Source organism: Triticum aestivum, chromosome 2A (assembly GCF_018294505.1).
Source record: "Triticum aestivum cultivar Chinese Spring chromosome 2A, IWGSC CS RefSeq v2.1, whole genome shotgun sequence".
NCBI classification, from domain to species: Eukaryota; Viridiplantae; Streptophyta; class Magnoliopsida; order Poales; family Poaceae; genus Triticum; species Triticum aestivum.
In genome coordinates, this window is record NC_057797.1 from 528,154,617 (window position 1) to 528,181,411 (window position 26,795).

The 26,795-nt window shown below is 43.9% G+C and overlaps 1 protein-coding gene across 3 annotated transcripts; it reads right to left on the reverse strand.

Annotated features, from left to right (window-relative positions):
• Window positions 1–17,191: 17,191 nt before the first annotated feature.
• LOC123189243 (ATP-dependent DNA helicase Q-like 4A) lies at window positions 17,192–26,354 on the reverse strand. 3 transcript variants are annotated; one of them, XM_044601615.1, is made up of 25 exons: window positions 26,159–26,354; window positions 25,090–25,459; window positions 24,949–25,006; window positions 24,129–24,524; window positions 23,842–24,012; window positions 23,618–23,748; window positions 23,159–23,522; window positions 22,943–23,074; window positions 22,498–22,584; window positions 22,290–22,423; window positions 21,812–21,932; window positions 21,497–21,648; window positions 21,293–21,428; window positions 20,378–20,501; window positions 20,236–20,306; window positions 20,105–20,173; window positions 19,913–20,023; window positions 19,670–19,828; window positions 19,499–19,579; window positions 19,157–19,318; window positions 18,977–19,029; window positions 18,276–18,375; window positions 18,106–18,197; window positions 17,951–18,028; window positions 17,192–17,844 (listed from the first exon to the last, which is right to left on the reverse strand). In XM_044601615.1, the coding sequence occupies exons 2-25, from the start codon at window positions 25,281–25,283 to the stop codon at window positions 17,415–17,417; spliced, it is 3,606 nt and encodes a 1,201-aa protein (XP_044457550.1). In that variant the 5' UTR covers window positions 25,284–25,459; window positions 26,159–26,354; the 3' UTR covers window positions 17,192–17,414. The 3 variants fall into 3 exon arrangements, with proteins under 3 accessions (XP_044457550.1, XP_044457552.1, XP_044457551.1); XM_044601617.1 differs by having other exon boundaries at window positions 17,580–17,844; window positions 17,955–18,028; XM_044601616.1 differs by having other exon boundaries at window positions 17,710–17,844; window positions 17,915–18,028.
• Between the last annotated feature and the right edge of the window lie 441 nt (window positions 26,355–26,795).

Here is a 26,795-nt window from a genome sequence, read left to right on the forward strand (position 1 = left end):
CAGGGCCTAGTAGGCGCTGGTTCTTCATCATCTCCTTCATCGGCGTCCATACCGTCAATGTCTTCGGAATCGAAGTCGAGCATGTCGGTTAAGTCATCGACAGTGGCTACAAAGTGGGTGGTGGGTGGGTTTTGAATTTCTTCATCGTCCGTACCCCAACCTTGCTGACCGTAATCCGGCCAGGGCTCTCCTGATAAAGAGAGAGACTTCAGTGACTTCAGGATATCACCGAAAGGCGAGTGCTGAAAGACGTCCGCGACCGTGAACTCCACGATCGGCGCCCAATCGGATTCGACCGGCAGGGGCGCGGAGGGTTCGGAGTTCAGAGAAGAATCCAGCTCCGTGGAGTCACGAGTCTCGTAGAGTACGGGGCTAGTGTTCGGCTCAACCGCCGTTGGGATCACAGCCCCCGAGGTGGCGTCCAACCGCCCATCCTCGATCGGCGCGGTCGGCTCCGAACTAAGGGTCGGAGCCGGTGCGGGTGCGGCCTCCAGGGCACCGTTCGGCGGCAGAGCTAGATCATGCTCGTCGTGACAGTGCGGCGCGCTCGGCGGTGGTTCGAGTCCGTCGAAGATCAAGTCCCCGCGGATGTCAGCCGTGTAGTTTAAATTTCCGAATCTGACCTGGCGGCCAGGGGCGTAGCTTTCGATCTGCTCTAGATGGCCAAGTGAATTGGCCCCAGTGCGAAGTCGCCAAAGACGAACATCTGTCCAGGGAGGAAGGTCTCACCCTGGACTGCATCGCCATTGATGATCGTAGGAGCCATCGGGCCTGACGGCGACGGCACAGAGGAACTCCCAACGAGAGCACCAATGTCGGTGTCAAAACCGGTGGATCTCGGGTAGGGGGTCCCAAACTGTGCGTCTAGGCTGTATGGTAACAGGAGGCAAGGGACACGAAGTTTTACCCAGGTTCGGACCCTCTCGATGGAGGTAAAACCCCACGTCCTGCTCGATTAATATTGATGATGTGGGTAGTACAAGAGTAGATCTACCACGAGATCAGAGAGGCTAAACCCTAGAAGCTAGCCTATGGTATGGTTGTTGATGTGTGTGTTTTCCTACGGACTAAAACCCTCCGGTTTATATAGACACCGGAGAGGGTTAGGGTGACATAGAGTCGGTTACAATGGTAGGAGATCTGAACATCCGCATCGCCAAGCTTGCCTTCCACGCCAAGGAAAGTCCCTTCCGGACACGGGACAGAGTCTTCAATCTTGTATCTTCATAGTCCAGGAGTCCGGCTTGAAGGTATAGTTCAGCTATCCGAACACCCCCTAATCCAGGACTCCCTCAATCATGTTCTTCACTTAAATTTGTTTGAGCTATCAAAAGCAACATATAAAACTAGTCCCAAAGTGATAGAGTTCAAGAGGGATATAATAAAAACTTTCATGAAGATCATTGGACAAAATAAACTTGATTCCTTGTAATAATTTTGTGATATGGTGATATAATATGTGAGTCATGTTGATGAGTAATTATGCTTTATTTAGAATATTGGTGTTAAGATTTGTGACTCTGTATGCAAGCACAAAAGCCAATAGTTATGCAATGAAATTACATCCTACTTGTGGTGCATTATTCGGTGTTAGTTATGCTTAATGCTCCCTTATGAGATTTTTCGTTTCTTGGTTGGATGCTTCTCAATCTTTTGCTAGCCTTCATTTGCACTAAGTATGATCACCACTTGTGCATCCAAAATCCTTTAAACCAGTTTTTGCCACATGAGTCCACTATACCTACCTATATGCGGTATTCTTTTGCCGTTCTAAGCAAATTTGTATGTGCCACCTCTAATTTTCAAAATAAATTTCTCTTTTGTGTGCTCGTACCGCTCATGAAACGGTAAGGGGTGGCTGGTATATTTCATGCTAGATGTGTTATTCTCAAGATGAGTGTTTATTCACTAGTCATTGCACGAGAGTACGACAAAGGTATTAGGGATGCCTAGTCCCAAAATAAAAAATGAATTTACTTTATGTTGTCAAATAATAAATTCCTTGGAAAGTGTTGGTATGGAAGGCACCCGTGGATACGGTTAGCCATGGAAAGTAAAAGTATGGTGGAAAAAGGAATAAACTTTATTTTTTGTTTGGGAACCGCCTATGATATATCTAGCATGGAAAGTATTGGGGACTACTCGATCATTTTCATTGACAGGAAAAGCATGCCACTCAAAATGTTTTATCTCTATCTTTTTCGCTTTGAGCTCTGGTACCTCTACAAATCCCTACTTCCCTCCGCAAAGGGCCTTTCTTTTTACTTTATGCAATTTTTATTTTTTACTTGAGTCTCCATCTTCTATTATAAATCACCAACTAAGGGGCACTACGATCGTACTTGAGCATTGGGTGTAGCTAATATGCGAGTGTGTTTCATGAATGGATCTATGATTGAGCATAATGGGCTAGGGATAACTTGCTTTAGCATTGATATTTTGAAAGACATGGTTATTTGTTGATATGCTTGAGTATTGAAATCTTCATATCAAAACTAGACTATTGCTTTGAATCATATAAAAGTCCAAATGTCCATGCTACAAAGAAAAGAATGTGTGATGAGCATGTTAGGCAGCATTCCACATCAAAAATTCTATTTTTATCATTTACCTACTCGAGGACGAGCAGGAATTAAGCTTGGTGATGCTGATACGTCTCCAACGTATCTATAAATTTTGATTATCCCATGCTATTATATTATCATTCTTGGATGTTTTACAATCATTTTATAGCAACTTAATATCATTTTTGGGGACTAACCTATTAACATAGTGCCCAGTGCCATTTGCTGTTTTGTGCTTGTTTTTTACTTTGTAGAAAATCAATACCAAACGGAGTCCAAACGCAACGAAACTTTTTGTGGATTTTTTTGGACCAAAAGATACCAGGTGGTCTAGAGAAGCACCTAGGGGGTTCCCCAAGGGGGCACAGCCCACCAGGGCGTAGCTGGGCCCCCAGGCACACCCAGATTGGTTGTGCCCACCTCGGTGGCCTCCCACACCGCCTCTTTGCTCTATAAATACCCCAATATTCCAGAAACCCTAGGGGAGTCGACGAAAATCAATTCCAACCGCTGCAAGTTCCAGAACCACCAGATCCAATATAGACACCATCACGGAGGGGTTCATCATCCTCATTGGTGCCTCTCCGATGATGCGTGAGTAGTTCATTGTAGACCTATGGGTCCGTAGTTAGTAGCTAGATGGCTTCCTCTCCCTTTTTTGATTCTCAATACAATGGTCTCTTGGAGATCTATTTGATGTAACTCTTTTTGCGGTGTGTTTGTTGGGATCCGATGAACTTTGAGTTTATGATCAGATCTATGTTTTTATCCATGAAAGTTATTTGAGTCTTTTGATCTCTTATATGCATGATTACTTATAGCCTCGTATTTCTTCTTCGAATCTTTGGTTTAATTAGGCCAACTAGATCGATTTTTCTTGCCATGGGAAGAGGTGCTTTGTGATGGGTTCGGTCTTACAGTGCTTGATCCCAGTGATAGAAGGGGAACCGATGCGTATTTATCCTTGCTACTAAGGATAAAACGATGGGGTCTATTTCTACATAAATAGATCTTGCCTACATCATGTCATCGTTCTTATTGCATTACTCCGTTTCTCCATGAACTTAAGATACTAGATGCATGCTGGATAGCGGTTGATGTGTGGAGTAATAGTAGTAGATGCAGGCAGGAGTCAGTCTACTAATCTTGGATGTGATGCCTATATAATGATCATTGCCTGGATATCCTCATGATTATTTGAAGTTCTATCAATTGCCCAACAGTAACTTGTTTACCCACCGTATGCTATTTTTCTCGAGAGAAGCCACTAGTGAAATCTACGACCCACGGGTCTCTTCTTTATTATATTTGCCTTCGCGATCTATTTTTATTTGCTTTTATTTTTAGATCTATTAATTCAAAAATACTTTGCTGTAATTTTTATTTATTTATTTTATCTCGCATTCCCGCGAGATCTATTTATCCGATCTACTACAATTTTACCTATCTTTTTACCCGTGAGGGATTGACAACCCCTCTCTTACGTCGGGCTGCAAGTATTTGTTCTTTATGTGCAGGAGTTGTTTACGTGGTGTTGCGTGGTTCTCCTACTGGTTCAATAACCTTTGTCTCATCACTGAGGGAAATACCTACCATAGTTGTGTTGCATCATCCCTTCCTCTTTGGGGAAATACTGACGTAGTTCAAGACACGTCAACGCCGTGTCGGAATAGATCCACCACGGCCCCTAAAGAAGTACGATTTGAGGGAGAAACCAACTTAAGGCTAGCGGCTCCTCCTCGGTCCATTTACAAATCTAGGGAACGCCCACCCGCTGGACAGGCGGGATACCTAGCCTGGTTACCTAAGGATGGTAATATGCGCGATTATATGCGTGACCAAAGCATAACAATGTCGGGTTGCAAGTATTTGTTCATCATGCTACCTCCAGGGTTCGAGCAGCTACCCATCTTGTGTGCTTCAGAGACGAAGTAATGCAGCACCAATTCCCAGAAGGGTTTAAACTCATAAGTATCAAGAAATATAACGGAACAATAGACCCCCTGGTATTGATTGAGGATTTTCTCATGCACATAGACATGGCCGGTGGCAATGATCTCGATGACATCAAATATCTACCATTGAAACTCAAAGGATCAACTCAGAATTGGCTTAACACCCACCCCCAGGACTATATCGGTACTTAGGAGGACATGGAACATGCATTCTAAGCAAACTTCCAAGGTACTTATGTCCGACCCCCGGATGCCAATGACCTTTCTCATGTCGTGCAAAAGCCAGTGGAGTCAGCCAATTTTTTTTGGAATTGATTCTTAACTAAGAAAAAAAGATAGTAGACTACCCGGACGTTGAGGCGATTGCCACGTTCAAGCACAACATTCGTGACGAATGGTTGTCCAAAGAGCTTGGGCAAGAAAAGTCATGAACAATGGCAGCCCTCATGCATCTTATGGCTCAGTTTTTCGCTGGTGAGGACAACTAGTTGGCTCAGAAGAGCAACCGTAGTGGTGACCCCAACACCTTCAAAGTGCGTGACGAGAACAGAAAACCTCGGTGTAATAGGAATAATAGGTGCCGCAATAGAGGAAGTAGCAGTGATGCCGAGGAGACTGAAGTTAATGCTAGTTTCATCAATCAGCGTGGCGGCAACAAAAGGAAGCCTTTCCAAGGAGGCAGGGAGGGTCCAACTCAATTGGATAAAATCTTGGATAAACCATGTGCCATCCACGACAGTCCCGACAAGCCAGCCACGCATACCAATTGGAATTATTGGGTCATCAAGCAGGCCGGGAAGATTGCTACCTATAACTAGGGTAAAGTCCAACCTAGTAATGAGGATAGAGACCAGCCAGGGCCGGGAAACACCGACCAAAAACAGTTCCCTCCTGAGGTCAAGGATGTGAATAATATATAAGTCACACTAGTCACCAATAAGGAGATGAAGCGCGTGCTCCTTGATGTGTATGTGATACGTCTTCAATGTATATATAACTTTTGATTGTTTCATGCTACTACATTATCAATCTTGTATGCTTCATGTGCCATTTTATATCATTTTTGGGAACTAACCTATTAACCCAATGCCCAGTGCCAGTTTTCTATATCTTTTTGTTTTAGAGAAAATCCCTACCAAACGAAGTCCAAATGCGACAAAACTTTTTGACGGTTTTTTTAGACTAGGAGAGACCCTACAAGCTTCTGGGGGAGTCCAGACGACAAACGAGGAGACCGCAAGGCGGCACGGTGTGACCAGGGGTAGGCATGTCGTGCCCTCTTGTGGGCCCCTTGTGGCTCCGTCTGACCTAATTCCAGCACTAAAAATTCCGAAATACCCCCAAAAGCCAAGAGCGAGACCCGAAACAATTATTCCGCTGCTGCAAGCCTTTGTTCTTCCACGATCCCATCTGGAGGCCTCTGCCGGTACTCTGCCAGAGGGGGAATCGATCACGGAGGTCCTCTACATCAACCTTGTTGCCTCTCCAATGATGCATGAGTAGTTCCTCACATGACCTACGGGTCCATAGCAGTAGCTAGATGGTTCCCTCTCTCTCTATATATATATTTATCTCTCTATCTCTCTCTCTCTCTCTCTGATCTTCAATACAATGTTCTCTTCAGAGATCGATATGATGTAATTCTTTTGCGGTACGTTTGGTAGGATTCGACGAATTGTGGGTTTATGATATGATTGTTCATTGAAATTAATTGTGTTATTTCTGAACTTTACTACTACCCCCGTCATGGTTTATTGGTCCTCTTAGCATTTTGTGCCAAACTTTGACCATAGATTTAACTAAAATAATAATAATGCATGTCACCAAAAATAATATCACTGGAAACTATGTTCAAATACGAATCCAATGATATAATTTCTTGAGACATGCATTATTATTTTTTAGTTAAATTTATAGTCAAATTATGGCACAAAATGCTAAGGGAACCAATAAACCAGGAGGGAGGTAGTATGTGTGATTGTTCATAACTATGTAATGCTTTTCGATCTATGAGTTTTTGCTACTTCTTGAGCTTGCGTTGGTTTTTCCCTTGAAGAGGAAAGGGTGATGCAGCAAAGTAGAGATAAGTATTTCCCTCAGTTTGAGAACCAATGTATCAATCTAGTAGGAGACAACGCACAAATCACCAATACCTGCACAAACAATCAAACAAAGTTGCACCCAACGCGATAAAGGGGTTGTCAATCCCTTCACAGTCACTTGCAAAAGTGAGATCTGATAGAGATAGATAAAGAATACTAAAAGATAAAGTAAATATTTTTGGTATCTTTGGTTTATAGATCAGAAAGTAAAAGATTGCAAAATAGTAGATCGGAAAATAATATGAAGGAAAATAGTAGATCGGTAACTTATATGATGGAAAATAGACACATGGGCCATAGGTTTCACTAGAGGCTTCTCTCAATATAACAAATAATACGGTGAGTGAACAAATTATTGTCGAGCAATTGATAGAAAAGCGCAAAGTTATGATGATATCGAAGGCAATGATTATGAAATATAGGCACCACGTCCATTTCAAGTAGAACGAAACGATTCTGCATCTACTACTATTACTCCACACATCGACCGACTCCTGCCTGCATCTAGAGTATTAAGTTCATGAAGAACATAGTAACGCATTAAGTAAGACGACATGATGTAGAGGAATAAACTCAAGCAATATGATGTAAACCCCATCTTTTTATCCTCGATGGCAACAATACAATACGTGCCTTGCTGCCCCTACTATCACTGGGAAAGGACACCGCAAGATTGAACCCAAAGCTAAGCACTTCTGCCATTGCAAGAAAAACCAATCTAGTTGGCCAAACCAAACCGATAGTCCGAAGAGAATTACAAAGATATCAAATCATGCATAAAAGAATTCAGAGAAGAATCAAATAATATTCATAGATAAGCTGATCATAAATCCACAATTCATCGGATCTCGACAAACACACCGCAAAAGAAGATTACATCGGATAGATCTCCAAGAACATCAAGGAGAACATGGTATTGAGAATCAAAGAGAGAGAAGAAGCCATCTAGCTACTAGCTATGGACCCATAGGTCTGAGGTAAACTACTCACACTCCATCGGAAGGGCAATAGATTTGAGTAGAAGCCCTCCGTGATCGAATCCCCCTCCGACAGGGTGCGGGAAAAGGTCCCTATATGGGATCTCACTGGTATAGAAGGTTGCGGCGGTAGAAAAGTGTTTTCGTAGATACTTCTGGAGGTTTGGGAATATATGTGAATATATAGGGGAAAGAATTAGGTCAGGGGAGTCACAGGGGACCCACAAGGCAGGGGGCACGCCCAACCCCCCTGGGCACGCCCTCCATCCTTCTAGCCGCCTCGTGGCTCCTCTGACTTGAACTCCAAGTCTCTTGGGTGTCTTCTGGTCTAAGAAAAATCATCGCGAAGGTTTTATTCTGTTTGGACTCCATTTGGTATTCCTTTTCTGCGAAACTCAAAACAAGGAAAAAACAGAAACTGGCACTGGGCTCTAGGTTAATAGGTTAGTCCCAAAAATAATATAAAATAGCATATTAGTGCATATAAAACATCCAAAACAGATAATATAATAGCATGGAACAATCAAAAAAATTAGATACGGTGGAGACGTATCAGTTTTCTTTGGCCAAGTTGATATTAGATCTTCAGTAGAAGTGGTGCATAGTAGTAGGTTCAATCTTGTGGTGTCCTCACCACGTGACAGCAGTGGTAGCGATGTGCGTATTTGTATTGTTGCTACTAAGGGTAAAACAACGGGGTTCGATCATATTGATTGGTTTTATTTTGTCTACATTATGTCATCGTGCTCAAAGCATTACTCGGTTTGTCATGAACTTAATACCTACACAGGCAAGCATAGAAGCGCTCTAGAAGTGGACTAATAGTAGTAGGCGTCATTAAGTTTAACAGTCTACTTGTCATGGATGTAATGCATATGTATTGATCATGCCATGAATAACATCATAACTATGTGCTTTTCTATCAATTGCCCAACAGTAATTTGTGTACCTAGCGTTGCAATGTTCTTGAGAGAGATGCCTCTAGTGAAATCTATGCCCCGGGTCCATTCACCTCATATTGCTAAAACCCTAAAAACCTTGCTGTAATTTATTTAGTTTTATAGTTTATCTATCTACCACTATCAGAATTAATCCTTGCAATTGACGAGTACAAGGGGATTGACAACCCTCTTGCGCACGTTGGGTGCAAGTATTTGTTTCTGTGTGTGCAGGTACTGTTGACAGTTGTTTGCGTGAATCTCCTATTGGTTTGATAAACCTTGGTTCTTAACTGAGGGATATACTTTCTGTTACTATACTTCATTACCCTTCCTCTTCGTGGAAATCCCAATGCCTATCACAAGTAGTTCTACGTTGTGGAGCCTACCGCGCTGAAGTATAATCCATGGTTATAAATCCTGATCATCTGTTACTGACGAGACCATTCAACCAGCATCTGTCCTGGCGGTACATCGGGCATTGGTTCTCGACCCAATAGTTCATGGATTTCATCTGACCTGAGTCCTCCTAGACAGTGGCAGCAGCTTCAACCTGATATATGTAGACATGGTCAAGAAGATGCATATAGACTCGGCAAGAATCAAGCCCAGTAATACAACTTTCAAGGGTATCATACCCGGGATTGAATCTTAGTGCTCGGGAAAGGTGACCCTGGACGTAGTCTTTGGTACATCCGAATTTTTTTGAAGCAAAGAGTTAACCTTTGACATCATCCCCTTTAGGAGTGGCTATCATGCACTCCTCGGGGGGGCGCAGCTTTCGCACAATTTCACGCCATCCTGCGCTACGCTTATTTAAGCTAAAGATGCCAGGGACTCACGGCGTAATAATAGTAAATGATAACACAGAACACTCTCACCGAACAGAAGAGCAGACTGCGGCCTTCACAGATGAGGTTTAGGCTGCCGAGGAAGCATCTAAGGCCCGAGATGGATCAAGCAGCTAAGACCCTACAAAGCATCCAAAGCCAGTTCATGGTGCATCCAATGACGACTCCGACGTACGTCAGACACCCCACGAGGATGATATGGACACTACCTCAGGAACGGCAGACGGTGACCCTAAATAGGGATATGCGCTCCACCCCCACCCCCACCCCCCCCATGCTACATGATCGAGGACTACGTTCCTCGAGTACACAACTTCGCACTAAAAATTCCATGGGGGCGACGAAGCAAAAACCCAGCAGAGGTGACACTTTGGATAAACCAAAAACATGTGCCAATGTCCTTGCCACACGGGCATCAAGCTCACAATTTACAACTCGTATAGGGCAACAAATCTCTGCCCCATAGTTAGTTCGTGCCGCAGTAGGCACCATCGCTGACAATCACGCAATGTAGGAATGTTGGAAGCCTGGCGACACCATACCTCAGTGGTCAAGCTACAAACGTTTGAAACATCAATAGCTCGATCGAGGGATAAAGTCGGCTTAGACTGATATAGCCAGCCGAGGAGGCACGCTTCAATGCACCTAATCACCAAAGATTATCATTGAACAAGTGGTGGGCTTAATGACGGCACTCCTCAGTATGGACAAGGAAGCACTAGTTTGATAGTGAAGAAGAGAAAAAGAAAGCATGCGGTCCTTGGTTTGACAAGGTACACAAAAGAACATGCAACGATGAAGCGACACTGCACATGAAGCCGGAAGCTCGGACCTCGGCATGATAAACTCTTCGGATAGACTTTGTAATAGTCTTTGAATCATGCATCTTTAGTTATAGCTTGGATAGTAGGTTCAACCTTATAAGTTATTGAATAAAAAGACGCCCGAACTTTCTTGGGCTACATATACACTCATGGTGCATCCTTGTTCTCTTTTCAAATACACAATTGCTATAACTTTCTTTTTACCACGTGAGATGCCCTTGAGCATCAGCACCATTAACTAGGGGCTTTGTTAAGAGTCGAACCCATCAAACGTCGAGGTTCTCCATTGAGTCCTCGGCCACGTCTTCGAACCTCTAGCCAATATATGCATCGATTCGACTTGTGTCTTTGGTCAATAGTTGGGTTGCCTGGCTCCTATATTTACCCCCTCGTGTCTCTGCTTAGTTTGGCTAAGGGTATACCGGGAGCATTTTTGTGATTGTTACTTCTAGTTTAACCAGTTAAATACCTCGGGTGGGTGAAGCTGAAAGATGACTGTCATAATATGGGCTAAATCGGTCGGCATGCCGGATGAAGTGTAAAATGAAAAACCAGTGTGATTATCTACATAATGTTGAAGGACTTTTCCTCGACAAGGCCAAAGTATTTCTAATCTGAGTACGAAACTCCCAAGGACTTGGGTTATTTGGGGGCTATTTATTTGCCACCCACCACATATGCTCCTATGGCTAAGTGTATGTTTTAGCCTTATAGGTCTGATTGCCTTGTTTTAGCTGAAACAACCGCCTCCGGCACCGAGACGCCGACTAAGGGTTGTAATAAGACAAAAAAACACCCTAAGTAGTGTATACTTAGGGGCGGAAGACGATGGCCAGCCAACTACGCATGTTAAACGTCGTAGATTGAGTCAAAATTAAAAGCATTGAGCAAATAAAAAGCGGCAAAACTGGATATAACTGCCCAGAATAGGCCATTTCAAGATAGGGGTTTGTCCTTTACAAGTACATCTCGGCATTCTGAGAAAGTTTAGGGCAAGTCTAATCGAGATTCTCTAGAATAGACTTGTTTACATTTATACTCAACTATCCGAGCAGATGGCATCGCCCTCTCAAAGTACTCCTCTGGCTTCACCTCCTTGGCGTGCCTCTCAAGGCCCTGCCTGGCAGTCGGCTCTAGGTCCAGCTTCGGGTAGTACGCCTGCATTATTGTAAAAGCATGCGGAGAACCATCGAGGCACGTCGACCACTTCCACAAGTTGGCCTGGGCTCCTTCCTCTTGAAGGTGGTGCACCAACCCAAAGAAGCTGGTCGGGAGAGGATCTCTCGGCCACAAGGTCGTGCATAGATCCTCCATGGTAGGTTTGGCTACCCGTTGCAGCTCCGCCAACTGCTTCGCTTGTCGCTGAAGACTTGGGGATGCACCGGGTCTTGGAACTGTAACCAGAGGACTTATGGTTAGCCGGGTCGATGCGCACATCAAAGTACTGACAGGCCTCCTCCAGGCTTCGAGGAAGATCCGAGAAGGCGCCTGACATGCGCCAAAGTTGCGTCAGCTTGGAGAATGCTTGATTACCGAAGACACATTGCAATAAATAAGTCTTGCCAAAGACTATCTTCGTCGCCTGCCGTAGTTCCTCCTTCGTGGCGTCAGCTTGGGAGGCGGCCTCCTGACGCTCCCAAACGAGCCACTTGAGCTCGGCAGCGTCTTTCGCCTGGGCGGTCTTCAGAGTCACTTTCAGTGACAACACACAAAAGATCCCCTTCCACCTGGGTGATGCGCGCCTGAGCAGCTTTGTGGGTTTTCTGCTCATCAGCGAGCAGCATGGCATTTTTCTGGGCCGACGCCTTCAGCTGCTCGGGCTCGGTCCGAGCCCTTTCAAGCTTGGCCCACATGTTGGACAGGTGCTTCTCAGCCGCTGCACAATTAAACAAGTCGAGTTGAGTACACAACTACTTGGTAAACAAGTACAGATTATAGGGGATGAGTTAGAACACCCTTACCCTGTGCCTTCTAGACATCATGTCTTAGACGAAGAGTCTCCTCCTTGGCTTGAGAAAGCTGGTATTTTACCTTTTCTAGCTACGAAGAGTTACCGAGGTATGCAAGGTAGAAGCCCGCTCAAAATACAAGATATACATAAGTGAATAAAGTGGCATCCATTAAAAGTTTTGATTCGATCCTCCTGTTGGTTCCTTGTAGAACCAACATGAGTCTCGAGGGCTACTGCATATTCACGTTTTTTAAAACTAGGCATCAAGCTATAATTCGACCATCAAGCCAGTTTGGTAAACTGACGCAAGGCTCAGAGGCTAACGTTATTGCGATTCAAAACGGTTTTAAAATAGTGCAGTCTTTAATAAAAATAAAGCATTTTTCTAATTTCACTGGATGATGTTTGGACATCCTCCTTGAGGGCTACAGGATATATTTATGGTACTTAATATTAAAAGAAAATAAATCAAATTGTATGTTAACATAGCTCAAAGCCTTTCACTAAGCCGAGGAATATATCCATGACACCAGCCTCAGCGGACCGCGAGACCTCCAACCTTGCCATGGCTACACGGGCTGCTTGGGCGTCGTTCCCTGCCCCAGCATCACCGGCGGCGTTGGATGTGGCCATCGTTCGCCGCCTCCAATGCGCTCTCTCTCACCCTGGCGAGGAATCCCCAGGCGAATTCAAGTTTCATGGTCAAAACCCTAGTCGCCTTGGTGCTGCCAGAGGTTTTTAGGGTTAAGGGGGGAAACGTTGGAGAATCCGCTTCACTTTCTCAACCTAGAATTATGCGTCACATAATTAAGTAACATACATAGTAGTGGGTACTACCTGAGAACGCCTCACCGTACTGCAGTTTTCATGGCTTTCATTACTCTCTTATTTTTTACTTTTAATCTAGTGCATTTTAATTCTTGTCAAAAACGCTCTCACGATATTTCCACCAGCGCACCATTTTTTGCCTTGTGCAACAACTAACTTTTTTGTCAATTTGAGATTGCTTTTACCACACTTGTCGCGTGGTGTGCAACAACTAACTTATAGGCACATTCCGATAAACTTATATAAGAGTTAAAGACCATTTTCTAAGCTCTACGTGGGATTAATATTCTTACTTAAAAATGATACTCTACAACTCTTTTTCGAGAGTACGCCAAAGGCGTACCATATTTTTATAGAAGAAAGAGAGTGAATGTACAAAAGCGGCACTAGCTAGATGAGAGCATCCCAGCTAGGCCAAAACCCACCACACCCTTAACACCCAGCAACGAAAACTCTAGGGCTACACTCTCACAAAATGTGTTAAACTACCAACTCCAAATCTAGCAAGGCTCCATTGCTTGACTTCTCGGAAGATATCATCCGCCAACTCCATCGGGGTCCTTTGTTGCTGCACCCTGTTGAAAACACGTGCGTTTCTTTGCTTCCAGAGCTCCCAGGCTACTAAAATGACGAAGGTGTCGTAGCCTCTCTTCAGTCCGCTGGGCACATTCCTCCTAGTCTCGATCCACCACTTCAAGAAAGTGTCATCAACCACTGGGGCCCTAATGGCTAGGTGGAGGGTGTCAAAGCAGATGTGCCACACATGTCGTGCATACCCACATTTGATCAAGATGTGTTCGGCATTGTCTTCGTCCTGCAGACACGTGTAACAACTCGAAGGATGATCTTGGAGGCCATGCTTTGCCCTACGATCCGAAGTCCAAATGCGGTGCTGGACAGCCAACCAAATGAAAATTTTGCACTTCAGGAGTGCCTAGCTCTTCCAGATACACGAAGCGTAGGGGGCTCGTTCATGACCAAGGCATAACCGCTGGTAAGTCGACCTCGCAGTGTACATCCCAGATGGATCAGCGGGCCAGGAGAAATAGTCCGGGGCGTTAAGATCTCTTTGCACCGTGCTCATGGCGAGGTTGAGATGCACAAGCTGTAGATGGCCCGTAAAGGACAGATCTCCATTGACATCCTGCAACCATCGCCCCTCGTCCAGCCCTTCCTTGACGGTGCGTCTATTCCTTGTGCGCACATCCACCATCTCGTGGATCATAGGTGCAATGTCAGCAATGGCAAAGCCATGGATCCAATGATCTCTCCAAAATAGGACCTTGGTGCCCTCCCCAACCTCGATTTTAACCATGATGTCAAAGACTGCTCAAGCATCTTCATCTTTCATCAAGCTGAGGCCCTGCCATGGGCGCTCCGGGTCCGTTCGCTTCAACCACTCCCACCTGACTCGTAATGCAAGACCTTGCAACTTAAGATTCTTGATTTCCAGCCCTCCAAAGCACGTGGGCTTGCATACCGCGTTCCATGCGACCATGCATTGGCCCCCTGAGGTCTTCTCTTTGCCAGCCCAAAAAAAGGCCCTCATCCACTTGTCCAACTCTTCGAAGACCCATGCAGGCGCATCTATGATCATAAAGTGGTGTATGGGTTTCGCTGCAACAACAGACTTGACCAACACCAGCCGTCCTGATCTCTGCAGTAGGCCACGTTGCCATCCCGGGGCACACTTCTTTGCGCTATCCAACATTGGCTGCCAATCTGCCCTCTTAAGTTGATGAATGGCGAGTTGGAGGCCTAGATATTTGCAAGGGAACTTCGCTAGATTGCAGTGCAACAAGTTGGTAACTCTATTTCGATCCTCCTCATCTCCGTGAATCATAATGGCAGAAGATTTGGCATGGTTCACTCTTAAACCCGACGCATCGCCGAAGGCTTTGAGGGTCATAGTGACGAACCGAAGATCCACCTCGTTAGGCCTGACGAAAAGGGCCACATCATTCGCATATATAGACACACTTTGATTAGGCTTGACCCCGGTGAACGGTCGTAGCACTCCCATTTCAGCTGCCTTGACCATGATGCAAGAGAGTACATCCATAGAGATGATGAACAAGAGGGGGGATACCGGATCTCCTTGTCTTAATCCTTGTGCTAGCACAAAACTTTTGCCCGGCACACCATTGACCACCACCTTAGTGGATGCCGTCCTGAGCAGTATAGCAACCCACGCCATCCATTTTCTACCTCTGCCCTAAGCGAAGATTTCGCTTCGAGATGTATTGGACCAAGTTGGAGGGGTTTGAGCAGGCTGTCCGCGACGCTTGGGTGTGCGATGATACTATTGTTGACCCCTTTAAGTGGATGGACGCTTTGCTTAGGAATACTGCGGTGGCTCTACAAGCTTGGGGACAAAGGAAGACTGGTAACATTAAAATCCAAATCGCCGTGGCGAACTATGTCATCCTCAGGTTCGATCGCGCCATGGAAGCAAGAGCTCTAACCCCGGCGGAGCAATGGCTTAGGAGAATGGTTAAACATGCGCTGCTGGGGCTCTCTTCGCTGCAACGCACCATTGAGCGTCAGCGATCACGGCAGCGGTGGATCCGTGAAGGAGATGCTAACACTAAGTTGTTTCAAGCCGTGGCGAATGGAAGACGCTCTAAAAACTTCATACCCCACATCAGACATAACGACGAGCTTGTCACGGAGCAGGAGAGGAAGGGGGAGATTTTCACTGAGGCCAGTGAAAATCTGTTAGGACATGCCGTTCCCAGAGAGGCCGACCTAGACCTGAACTTTGTGGGTATGGAGACGCATGACCTGGCAAACCTTGAAATCATTTTTACCGAGGATGAAGTTTGGAACACCATTAAGGAAATGCCTCCGGATTGCGCCCCTGGACCGGATGGTTTCGTGTCCGCTTTTTACCAAAAGGCATGGCAGATCATTAAAAACGACGTTATGGCCATGGTAATGAAGCTCTATGTGGAGGACGGGGGGGAGGGGGGGTTGGAAAGCTGAACAAAGCGCACATTGTGCTCATCCTGAAGAAGTCGGATGCCGAGGTGGTGGGCGACTTTCGCCCCATCGGTCTCACTCACAGCGCTGCCAAGTTGGTTGCCAAAATGTTGGCCAACCGTGCGAGGAGAAGGATGAAGGAGATTGTTACGGCAAATCAATCCGCGTTCATATGTGGCAGACATTTGCACGACAACTTTATCATGTTAGACAAGTGGCGAGAAAGATACATACTCGTAAGGAGGCCGGGGTGTTCCTGAAGCTGGACATCTCGAGGGCTTTTGATTCTATTGCTTGGCCTTTCCTGTTTGAGGTAATGAGGATACTCTACAACTCAACCTTAAAGCCACGGCTCCGCCCCACAGGCCACAGCGCGCCGACCGGGACAGACTTGTGCCACCACCGGGGCCGCTGGATGCTGCTTACGTGAATCGGGGTCGTATGCCGGAGGCAGGCCGCTCTCTCGAATATTTTTCGCGTCCGTGGAAGGAGCAAAAACCATGCGGAAAGCGAGCAAGCGGGGGAAGCTTATGCAGACGACGTGCAGGTTTGTTCGGTGGTTCGCGCGTCGCTATCCAATCTCGCGTCACTACTCGAACAAATCAACCGGAGGCGTTTGACATGTCGCATGTGTGATAGTATAGAGTAGTATATGAGCCTTTGCATCGGTTGACTTTGGTGATTTCAAAGGGACGGTGATGTCTCCGGCAGGGACCTGTTGCCGAAATGACACGAGAAAAATAAATGCGCAGCTCCTGTTATCGGGTTAAAAAAAGCGACCAATATCTCCCTTTAATAATAATGTGTATTTTAAGAAAAGAAGAGCATCTTCAAACGATATTTTCTTTCGAGGAAACGAGAATTTCAAATCAAAAAAAGTGTACTGCTAGTACTACTGCTTCACAAACAAACCTGGAGATCGCCGTCATATTAAAGCGAGCATGTTGGTCGAATGGAACATGCCACCTGCGTATTGGCAAATACAAAAATTGCGTCGGTTGCCCAAGGTAGCTAGGCCGTTGCAGTCTCGCAGAACATACCGCGACGGCACATGCAAATGCAGCCTGCTTCAGGGTTCAACAATCAACAGCCAACAGCAACAGGCAACATGCATCAACAGACAGACAGCTAACTGACGGCTTCAAACAGAAGCCACATCTGCTACAATCCACACCCGGGTACACCAAGCTGCTACAATCCACACCCGGGTACACCAAGATTGAAGATGCAGCATAATCAAGCAACCTCTCTCGGCAGGTAGTTCTCCTCAGACAGTTCTGATAAGACACTAGTAGTCTATTACTGCAGTGTGGTACATACATTTCCATGTCCACCGAATCCAGATTACCCCACAGAAGAATATCATGTTACATTTGCTACAGCCTACAAGAACTACCCTGAAACACGTGACCTATATATATAAGGCTTAGATGCCTACAAGCCTAGTTGGTGTATTTAAATTCTTCAAATATATTAGGTGTGGGGGCGTTACCGCCAGCCGTCCACTTGGGCAAAACCCTACCAGAGGCCACAGGCTGTTGGACGCTGCTGCACAGCTCATCCACCTCCTCGCATCCGTCCAAGTCAACATCTATGTAGCGGACGTCTTGGATCACGCTTGCAGCATCAGGTATTCCCTGCTTGCTGTTTCGTGTCTTTCCCGTGTGTTTCTTGGACTGAACTGTGCGTTCTTCAAAGTCATTGCCGTTACCAGACGTGTCAATGGCGGTGAAGCCCCTTCGCTTCTTCACGGCCTCATTTTGCTCGTTACTGCCGCCGCTGCTGCTGCTTCTCTTGCTTCCGTTTGGAAATTGGTTGAGAAACTCCTCTATGGTTGCAAGTACGCGATCCCCATACTTGTTGAGCTTCACCCTGAAAGAAAGTATGTAAAGCCGTAAGTAATGCTTTGCTTTAGTTCCCAGAGCTGCGTTGCCAACCTTACAATGTGCACTGAATATATTGTTTTTAGAGTCATTACTTGCCGATGCCATTTATCTCCAAAAGTTCTTCTTTTGTCCTTGGTATCCGAGTGCTAATTTCCTTCAGTGTTTCATTTCTGAACATGAATAATTCACCACGTCAGAAGTCAGTCAGCGAGTCCTTGCACAGCTGAAGGTATAACATGAAACTTACTTAAATATGTGGTGTACACCACATCCTGCAGTACCCTCCGCTATCTGAGACCTAAGGATTCTTAAAGTTTCATAGAGCAGCGATGAAAAATTCTGCAATTGAGAATAGCCTTTAGAATGAACAAAAATAAATGCACACAAGAGGATTCACTATAACTAATGACCAACTACCTCATCCATTTCACTCTGCCGTTGAACAGTCTTATTGACTTGTGAGATTGATGATTCATCAAGTTTCCCCATCTTCGGGGCTTTGTCAGCAGTGGGAAACCTGCAAAATAACATACAAATCATTATAAGCAAGATGTTTGGAATATTAAATGAAATTTAAATTTAAAGAAAGTACTCTAGTAGGAGTATGTGATATCCTGATTTAACTTTAAAGCTCAACTTTCCAACTTGAAGTGCATTCAACTAAGTCTCAGTCGATAACAACATTTGACATTACATATCCAGTTCTAATTCAAGATCAGATTGTCGGTAACATTACATTGTGCAAAAAAGCAATATGAGTTTAAACTTTTACTGCCAAAAAATCGTCATACTCAACGAAGTCTCAATTATAATGACATTTGACATTATATATATTCAGTTCTACAAATCAAGATCAGATTGTCGGTAACATCATATTGTGCAAACCAAATTTAGAAGTGCAAACTGATACTGCCATAAAACCATCACTTAAAAGACATTATTAGTTAATGATGGACCCCAGAAAGATTTTTGGCGAACTCATGAAAAAGAACTGTATGGTCACACAAAAAAGGAAATATTTCTCAATAAAAGCAAGATATGTAAATCAAACTTGAAGAGAAGAGACAAATGCAGAACATCCAATAAATTTTATAACATGTACAAGGCAGAAAACTAACTTAAGGACGATCTGATTGCCAGAGCGAAGACCACCAACTTTAACCTGATTCGCCTGCTCAACAAAAAAAAGGAAGGAAAACGTATGTATAAAACCAAAGGCAGCTACAAGAAGGTTGCCAAAAAATCATCTCAAAAATAAAGTAATAAACCAACCAGGGATCATGTATTCCCTCGGCTACCTTTAAAACAGATGATACTGATCCATACATATCACTCTTTTTGACATCCTCGGTAAGTATTCCCTCGGTTACTAGATGCCGCAGTACTCTTGCTGCCTCGCCTTTAGCTAGATTCTTCCCAGCCCCATGAAGAGGCAAATTATCATGACGGTTCTTCTTGACCTAAATGCAGTAGTTGACAAGATTTACAATCTAGGCGCAAGTATGTAGTTTCACCATGATTTCTCCAGCAAGAAACCAAGATGCACAATATCCAGATCGTAGAAAGTTGACACCGGTAGCAAGTAACAGAATTAATGAACTTCAGAACAATAATTCCAAGCGTTTAGCAGAATGGCATACATTTTGGTTCAAGGAACCTCTGTAAACTTCAAGAATATGAGAACTCGAACATGACTGCCTTGTCGCCAAGACCAGCTCAACCTAAAAAAGCAACAAGATGGTGATGTAAGTTCACAGAGAGGTGTGCATGTGTTCAGGAGGCAGGGCATAGCTATCTGCTTAGGGACCTACCAATTGCTTAGCAATATTGGTCACATCTTTCTCAATCCATCTCAATCCTTTCTTGCAATTATCACATGTTTTTGAACAATGTGATGGATCAAATGTCTCTCCAAAGTGGATCAGTTGTAGCAAACGTCTGCAATCCACATCATTTTCGCAGTAACTAACCTGTAGAAGAGGGGGAAAATACATGGTTATGACGGCTTCCAAACTACACCTCGACGAACAAAATGCATATAGATTTATCTATACCATGCACAAGAGATTCTCCTTGTGTGTTGCAAGTGCTTGACCATGTGAGGACGAAGAGCTTGATCTTACTTGCTCTGCAGATCCTTGCGTAATCATGTGTTTGACACGAATCTAGATAGTTTGGCAAGAAAATTACTTGTTTGTGATGACTGATGAGATGACAGGCTGACAATAAGGTGCCACTAGACTTACATAGTCAGAATAGTTATAATACAGCACACAAGATGAGCGTTGTCCATCTCTACCAGCACGTCCACACTCCTAAAAGAAAACTCAGTCATGAAACAGCTTAAATCATGCAGTTTCCTGTGCAAAGTCCTTACCTGATGGTACCCTTCAATTGATTTGGGAAGGGAATGATGAATAACAAAACGGACATCGGGTTTATTGATACCTGCAAATTGGAACATTAACATGGGGCGCAGATAAATAATTCATTTGAAGATGTTTCAAAGATCACATTACCCATCCCAAATGCAACTGTAGCACAGATTATGTTTATCTTATCCATACTCCATAGCCTCTGAACAGCTGCTCTATCAGAAGGCTCCATGCTACCATGGTAGTGTCTTGCTTGGTGCCCAAATTCCTGTGTCAATAAACAGGAAACAGACAAGATTAGTCAGACAGGTCAGTAGTTCAAACGCTAAGCACTTCAAATTTGCATAGCCCATCAAATTTCTATTTTCTGACTAAATCCAATTACAGCCTTGGGATTTATCACATCATCAGACTAGCACAAGTAAAATGTTGACATCAACCTATGCACTCTAAAACCATCAGGTACTGACATGGCTCCCACTTGAGCACGTAATGAGACTGCTACATGTAAATCTGGGCAAAAATATCATGAGATGTGCACTACCAAACCCTCTATCTGGCATGTTTGAGTTAAGAGACCAACTATTCAACATGGTTGTGCATTAACTTTCGAAACATCTCACAAGATTTCTAAGATTTGGTGCATCTATATTAGTTTACGCATGAAACCTAATTCAGGTAGGAATTGTTGATGGCGCACACCAACATGTGTAACTAATTTTACCAAGCGGAGACTAAAACCAAAGTGTGACTCCTTTTACAAATATGGGGCCCAAATTACAAAAAAATAAACATAGAGCCCTTTTCACTGACATGTGTGTTCATCTATATTCCGTAGTGGTAAAGACGTCTTTGTAGAGACAGGTGCTCAGGAATCAGGATAAACAAGAAGATTGACCCAAAATAAAATTGAACGTCTATATTTAGCAAAAGCTGGAAAACACATAAGAATACTGAAAAGATTGGTAAGGACGGATTTGCTCCAGCAAACAATATTAAATATCAAAGGAGAACACAGCATGCTTGAACAGTGAACAGCTTAAAGTCTGAAGAAGTAACCCTTAGTTTTTCGGCCACTTTTTCACAGTCCATTCTTGAAAGGCAATATATGATGCCGCATTCTTTAGGATGATTTTCACGGATAAAGCAATCTATATCCTCAAGACATTTCTTTGTCTTGGGCATCACTATATACCTGCAAAACTTGCGCTGAGATGATTTGTACAGTAGAAGTTGTATGTCAATATATTCTGACAGACTTACCTCAGATTGGGACGATTAAAACTCTGTTTGAAAACAACACAGTTTGCAAGGCCTAGAGCTTGCACAACATCTTCCTTAACACTCGCAGTTGCTGTTGCAGTCAAGGCCAGGACTGGTGTCTCTGGGAACTTTTGTTTTAAGAGACCTAAATGCTGAGAGATCATGTACGAAAGTTATATCAAATGATTGTCTCTTACTCCCTCCGTATCAAAATATAAGACGCTTTTCGACACTATCGTAATGTCAAAAAACGTCTTATATTTTGAAACAGAGGGAGTATTTGACATGAACATATGTCTTCATGGTAGAAAGTACCTGGTAATCAGGTCGGAAATCATGGCCCCACTGGCTTACACAATGAGCTTCATCAATAACAATTCTACAAAGATAACCTCGTGAATATAAAATTTCCAATTGTCTCAGCAGAGCATCACTCCTGTACCCAGGAAATTGCTACCAGTTACTACCAAATACATTGATAGTAGAACAGACCTAATGATAAACTGACAGAGAAGAGTATGTACAAGCGAGGGACTAATAGAGAGCTTAAGCCTTAAGTGCATTCAGGGATTTCAAATGTAGAAGTTAGGTAAAAAAAAAGGAACTGTAACAGCTAATTTTGATCTGGAAAAAGTGAACTACTAAACAATGCCACCAGGTCATATTAAATAAGTATGGAAGTTACACTATATTGCAAAAGGATAATTTGGAACAGCAGTTCAGAGATGATGCAGCAAAGTCCAAATATAACTACTTCAGACCTGTGATGTGGAATTTACAGCATTCCACTTACTTAGCTATTTTTTCTGGAGTAACATATAGTAGCTTATAGTTGCATGTAGATGTAGGAGACATTAGATCTCTTAATATTCTCTGCTGCTCTGTCCATTCCAAGTTGGCACTGAGGTAAGTTGCAGGAATATTTGCCTGCTCCAGACAGGAGGTGAGTGGTCAAAACAACATCAAAGAAATATGTTCTAGGAAATGAGATAATGCATTACCTGTGATAAATGCATGATCTGGTCCTGGATGAGTGAAACAAGAGGACAAACTACTAGAGTTATGCCCTCATCAATGAGAGCCGGAAGCTGCAAATTAATAGACAAGTGTTCAGTGCTAATTTGAGGAAATAAAATCTTGCAGATGTAGTTAGCAGTCAATGCTGAATAAATTGGATTGTTTTAATTCCCTGCAAGACCATCGATTAATTCATAACGCTCATCTGATCAAACTCTTTTAGAAATTATCTCATCTTCCATGTTTAAAACTTAAACGTACCACTTGGCCAGTAGTATCATACATATGTGAGCACTAGAAAAGACAAAAGGCAAAGGAGTAACAAATTCACAAAAATCACCACTGAAGAGTCAAAAGGTGTATACAGTATTTCAAATATGCATAGCATATCAAAAAAGGGCAGAAATTTGTAGAAGCATGGTTTATTACCTGGTAGGTCAAACTCTTTCCACCACCAGTTGGCATCAAAACAAAAACATCACTACCATTCATTGTGGCATTAATTATTTCTCGCTGATTTGGGCGGAAAGAACGGTTTCCAAATACTCTCTTGTTGTGGACCTGAAGATGCAGTCAAACTTAGTGACTGTCATAAGCCAATGTTAATGAAGTAATCAACAGTTGATTTTGAAGAAAATAAATAACCTCAAGTTCCTTGGTCCATGGAAAATCTGTGCTGCTCCACTTCTTATCACCAGAACCGTCGGTGTAGCTAATATCTATATTTCTACGGGTGTAATCTCTCTGCACCGATGTTAACGGTATGTTACTATCCATGTAGGTACATGGAGCAGGAGTATAGCATGAACCACCGTCCCAGGGTCCATTCATATCATAAAACTGAGATTGGGATCTATTATTGTCCACAAAAGTGCTTGGGGTCATAGGGGGGTGATGCCCTTCTGCAGCTGTTGTGGAGGCCATAGAGTGTGATCTCTGCCGCTCATCGTCTTGGGTTGGCCTCGCCATATAATCCCCAAGTATCTGGATCTGTTTATTTAGATGTGCACTGCAGTGTATAACCACAGAAAATATCAGTATTAATACTGGTAAACCGAGCTTCATAATATACACAAAAATAATCAGTAGGCCCAAGAACCAAACCGCTGTTGACGAAGCTCTTCAGAATGTTGAGGATTGAGTTCTCCAGAACCATCAAGAAGTTTATTGGATACTGCAATCAACTGATCCTTCATCCCTTGCAAATGATAATTCAGCTCTGGGCAAAAAGCTAGCTGCACAAGTTTTGTATTAACTTGTGAGTTAACATGCTGAAATAGCTACTACGTGAACAGCATGAATGATGATTCAACTAATACTTTGCTTACTTTGTAACCATGACTACAAATTTCAGAGAGTTCTTGTGGTAAACTATTATCATCTGAACCTGTGAAGTTACACTTGTTTCCTGATGGAGTTGACATTTGCCGGGATGCTAACCCTCTGGGTGTATTTGTTGCTTCATAATGTTCCATAACTATGCGGTCCACATCAATACTCTGGAACATAACTAGATTTGTCACCAATTATGATATGATAAGATGGTATGTTCATCTAATTCTGGGAAGATAATTCAGTAGATAAAATATCAAATTTATCGGATTAAAGCACCTACCGCCAGAATCTCGTCATCATCCATGGCATCTAACTTATCATCAGCACACATGTTATCAGCAACAGGAACAGTCTGGCATGACATAGCATCAGTTCTGGCAAAACTGCTCTGATATGTTGTTCCAACCACATAATTGCTCCGGTAAGCCGTTGTACAGGTGCTTGCCAGCCGATGGCTGTTATTTTGCTCCAGGATACCACTTTCAGTGCGGCGATGCAGACTTTCCTGAGAGGGGATTGTACTTTTCGGCACATTATCCAATTTGTTGGCATTATATGAAGAATCTGTTGCATAAATAGGAGAAAAATCCCTGCCACAATCTTTCACCTTTGCAGATAAACCAGGTCTTAAATAATTCTTACAGGTCACCTGGGTGTTACACACAGAACGCCAGGCCTGTCATAGAAGTGTCATTAGATAATAACCACACAAAAATGAACAGAACACACTGAACTTTTTAGATAGTGGCAATAAGGTTTATGCTTTTTTTTCAGCAAAGCGATAAACTGGAAGTAAAAGACAAGCCAGGATTGAATTTACAGGCATGCAGCAAGTGGGTAACCAGTCCTAACTCCAACAAAATGTGATGCGCCTTTAGTGGACAGCTAACAAGTTGAAAAACAAACTGTCCTAGTTTTGCACTTAGTCAAGACAAACAAGCATCTAATAGCTTTTATAACATGGTTTTGAAAGAAAACTGCTTCTTACAGTAAGATTGGCATGGAAGTAAAAGACAAGCCAGGTCGAAGTGATCGTGTAGCTATAGCATTTTTAAGCATTGTGTGATGATTCATAGCATGTTACAGTATTATTGCCATACCTTCTCGATCCATGGAACTTGAAGGCGTTCTGGGCCTTGAATTTTACAAGCAGCGGACCTGGGAATATGAGTTTTGTTGCTGATGTGGTGAACAACTGTCTCTACGATAAGATCAACTAATTGCATATAACAGAATTATACCTTAAAGAAAGCATTGTATTGCAGTTCGCTTCCGGATTTGCCCTTTGTGTGGGTAAAGAGAACAGAAAGCTTGAACTTAGAAAGTCATCTTTGCTAAGGGAGCTTTGTATAGCATTTGCATGATGTGGCCAATTGACTTTTGGCGGCTTGTCATTGCAGCTGGAGCCAGCGTTCAGCTTGTTGCTTCCTTGCATTCGCTGCTATGGTAATTAGGGCATGAAGTGCTATTGAATGTTTGGTGATGAGATCTCACAAAGTCAGGAGCCAAGACCAAACTGAGGTGTGTAAATAGCACTTGCGTGGTTCTGCCAGCATGTGCGGGCAGTCTCAAAATGCCTCAAATTGTGTGATAGATATAACTTCTGCACGCCTACAAAATATGATGCAAGAAACAGAGTAAGAAACAAGAATGCAAATGATGGTGAGCCCTGTATACATCACTAAGGATGCCTACATTAGCAACTGCGATGGTGAGATCATATCAGAAGCTCAAAACTTCACTGAAGACAAGCTATAAATAACTGAAAGCTTGTTTAAAATAGTAGACCTAAAGATGTTATCCATATTAGGGTTTTGACCAACCATCATCAGAGCTCACCGAAAAGGCGAAAACAAACGGATAAGGCAAGACTAAGTCCAGTTATCCAGTCAATCGCAGCGGTTCTAAAGCAGGCGTGTGCTGGGCGACGAAATAGAGTATGAGATGAGCCATACTCCATCAATTGCAGTCCTGTGGACATGATTCTGTTCAAACAATCGATAGCACTGAAAATCAATGCATTTTTGGCCGTGCATATACCATACGCACACAGGGTTACGTTTTGGCTGGGAAGAAATTGAACAAACCCCTCCCCGCGGAGGCAGGCATTCCGTCGAACACCCTATCATCGAACCGTACAGTCAGCCCCGCCGAGGACCGAAAACAACCCCTCCTCGCCGCTCCCAGCCACGAACACGATAAGAGATCCCGCGGCCGCGGTGCCGCGTGAACTCGCACCAGAAAGGTCCCCGGGAAAACACGAGAAATTGCAAAGACGGGAGGCGACTGGGTCGGGGACAGCGAGATCACCTGGCGCCGACGAGGCCGCGGAGGCTGAGGCCTACGCGCGCGCGCCGGAGAGGGAGAGCGAGAGGCCGAGCCCTAGTTTTGGGGAATGGGGAAGGAAATCTGGGTGGGTTTGTGCGGAGGGAATGGCCAGCCGCCGCGCGGGATATGGTACACGGGAAATTGAAAACCTCCCCCGTGGAGGGAAACGAATTAGGGAACCGGCACCCCCCTGATCCGGTGATCCTCTGGTTAGCGCGGTGGCCGTTGGATCGGCGGTTAAGATCTGTGCCGAGTGTTGACAACGGTGCTCAAATTTCAACGGGTAGGTTGTGTGTGAAAGGGTATTTGCGCGTGTACAGGAGTGCGAGTGTGATTCCGTTGCCCATTTTGGTGATTTCCATCTCGTATTCCAGTGTTTGGAAAATTCTGCAAAGAAAAAAGTAGCGAGCAGAAATTTCTGTATTGTAGGGTAAATTTGTAGTGTTTTTTTAACACAGTACAGACAAAAGCACTCATATACATGCGCATACACTCACCTCTATGAATGCATACACCCACACCCTATCCTTATGAGCACCTTATAAGAGCAACTCTAGCAGACCCCGCAAAACGCCGGCCTGCAAAACGTGTTTGCAGTTCGCGCAAAACTGCTTTTGCG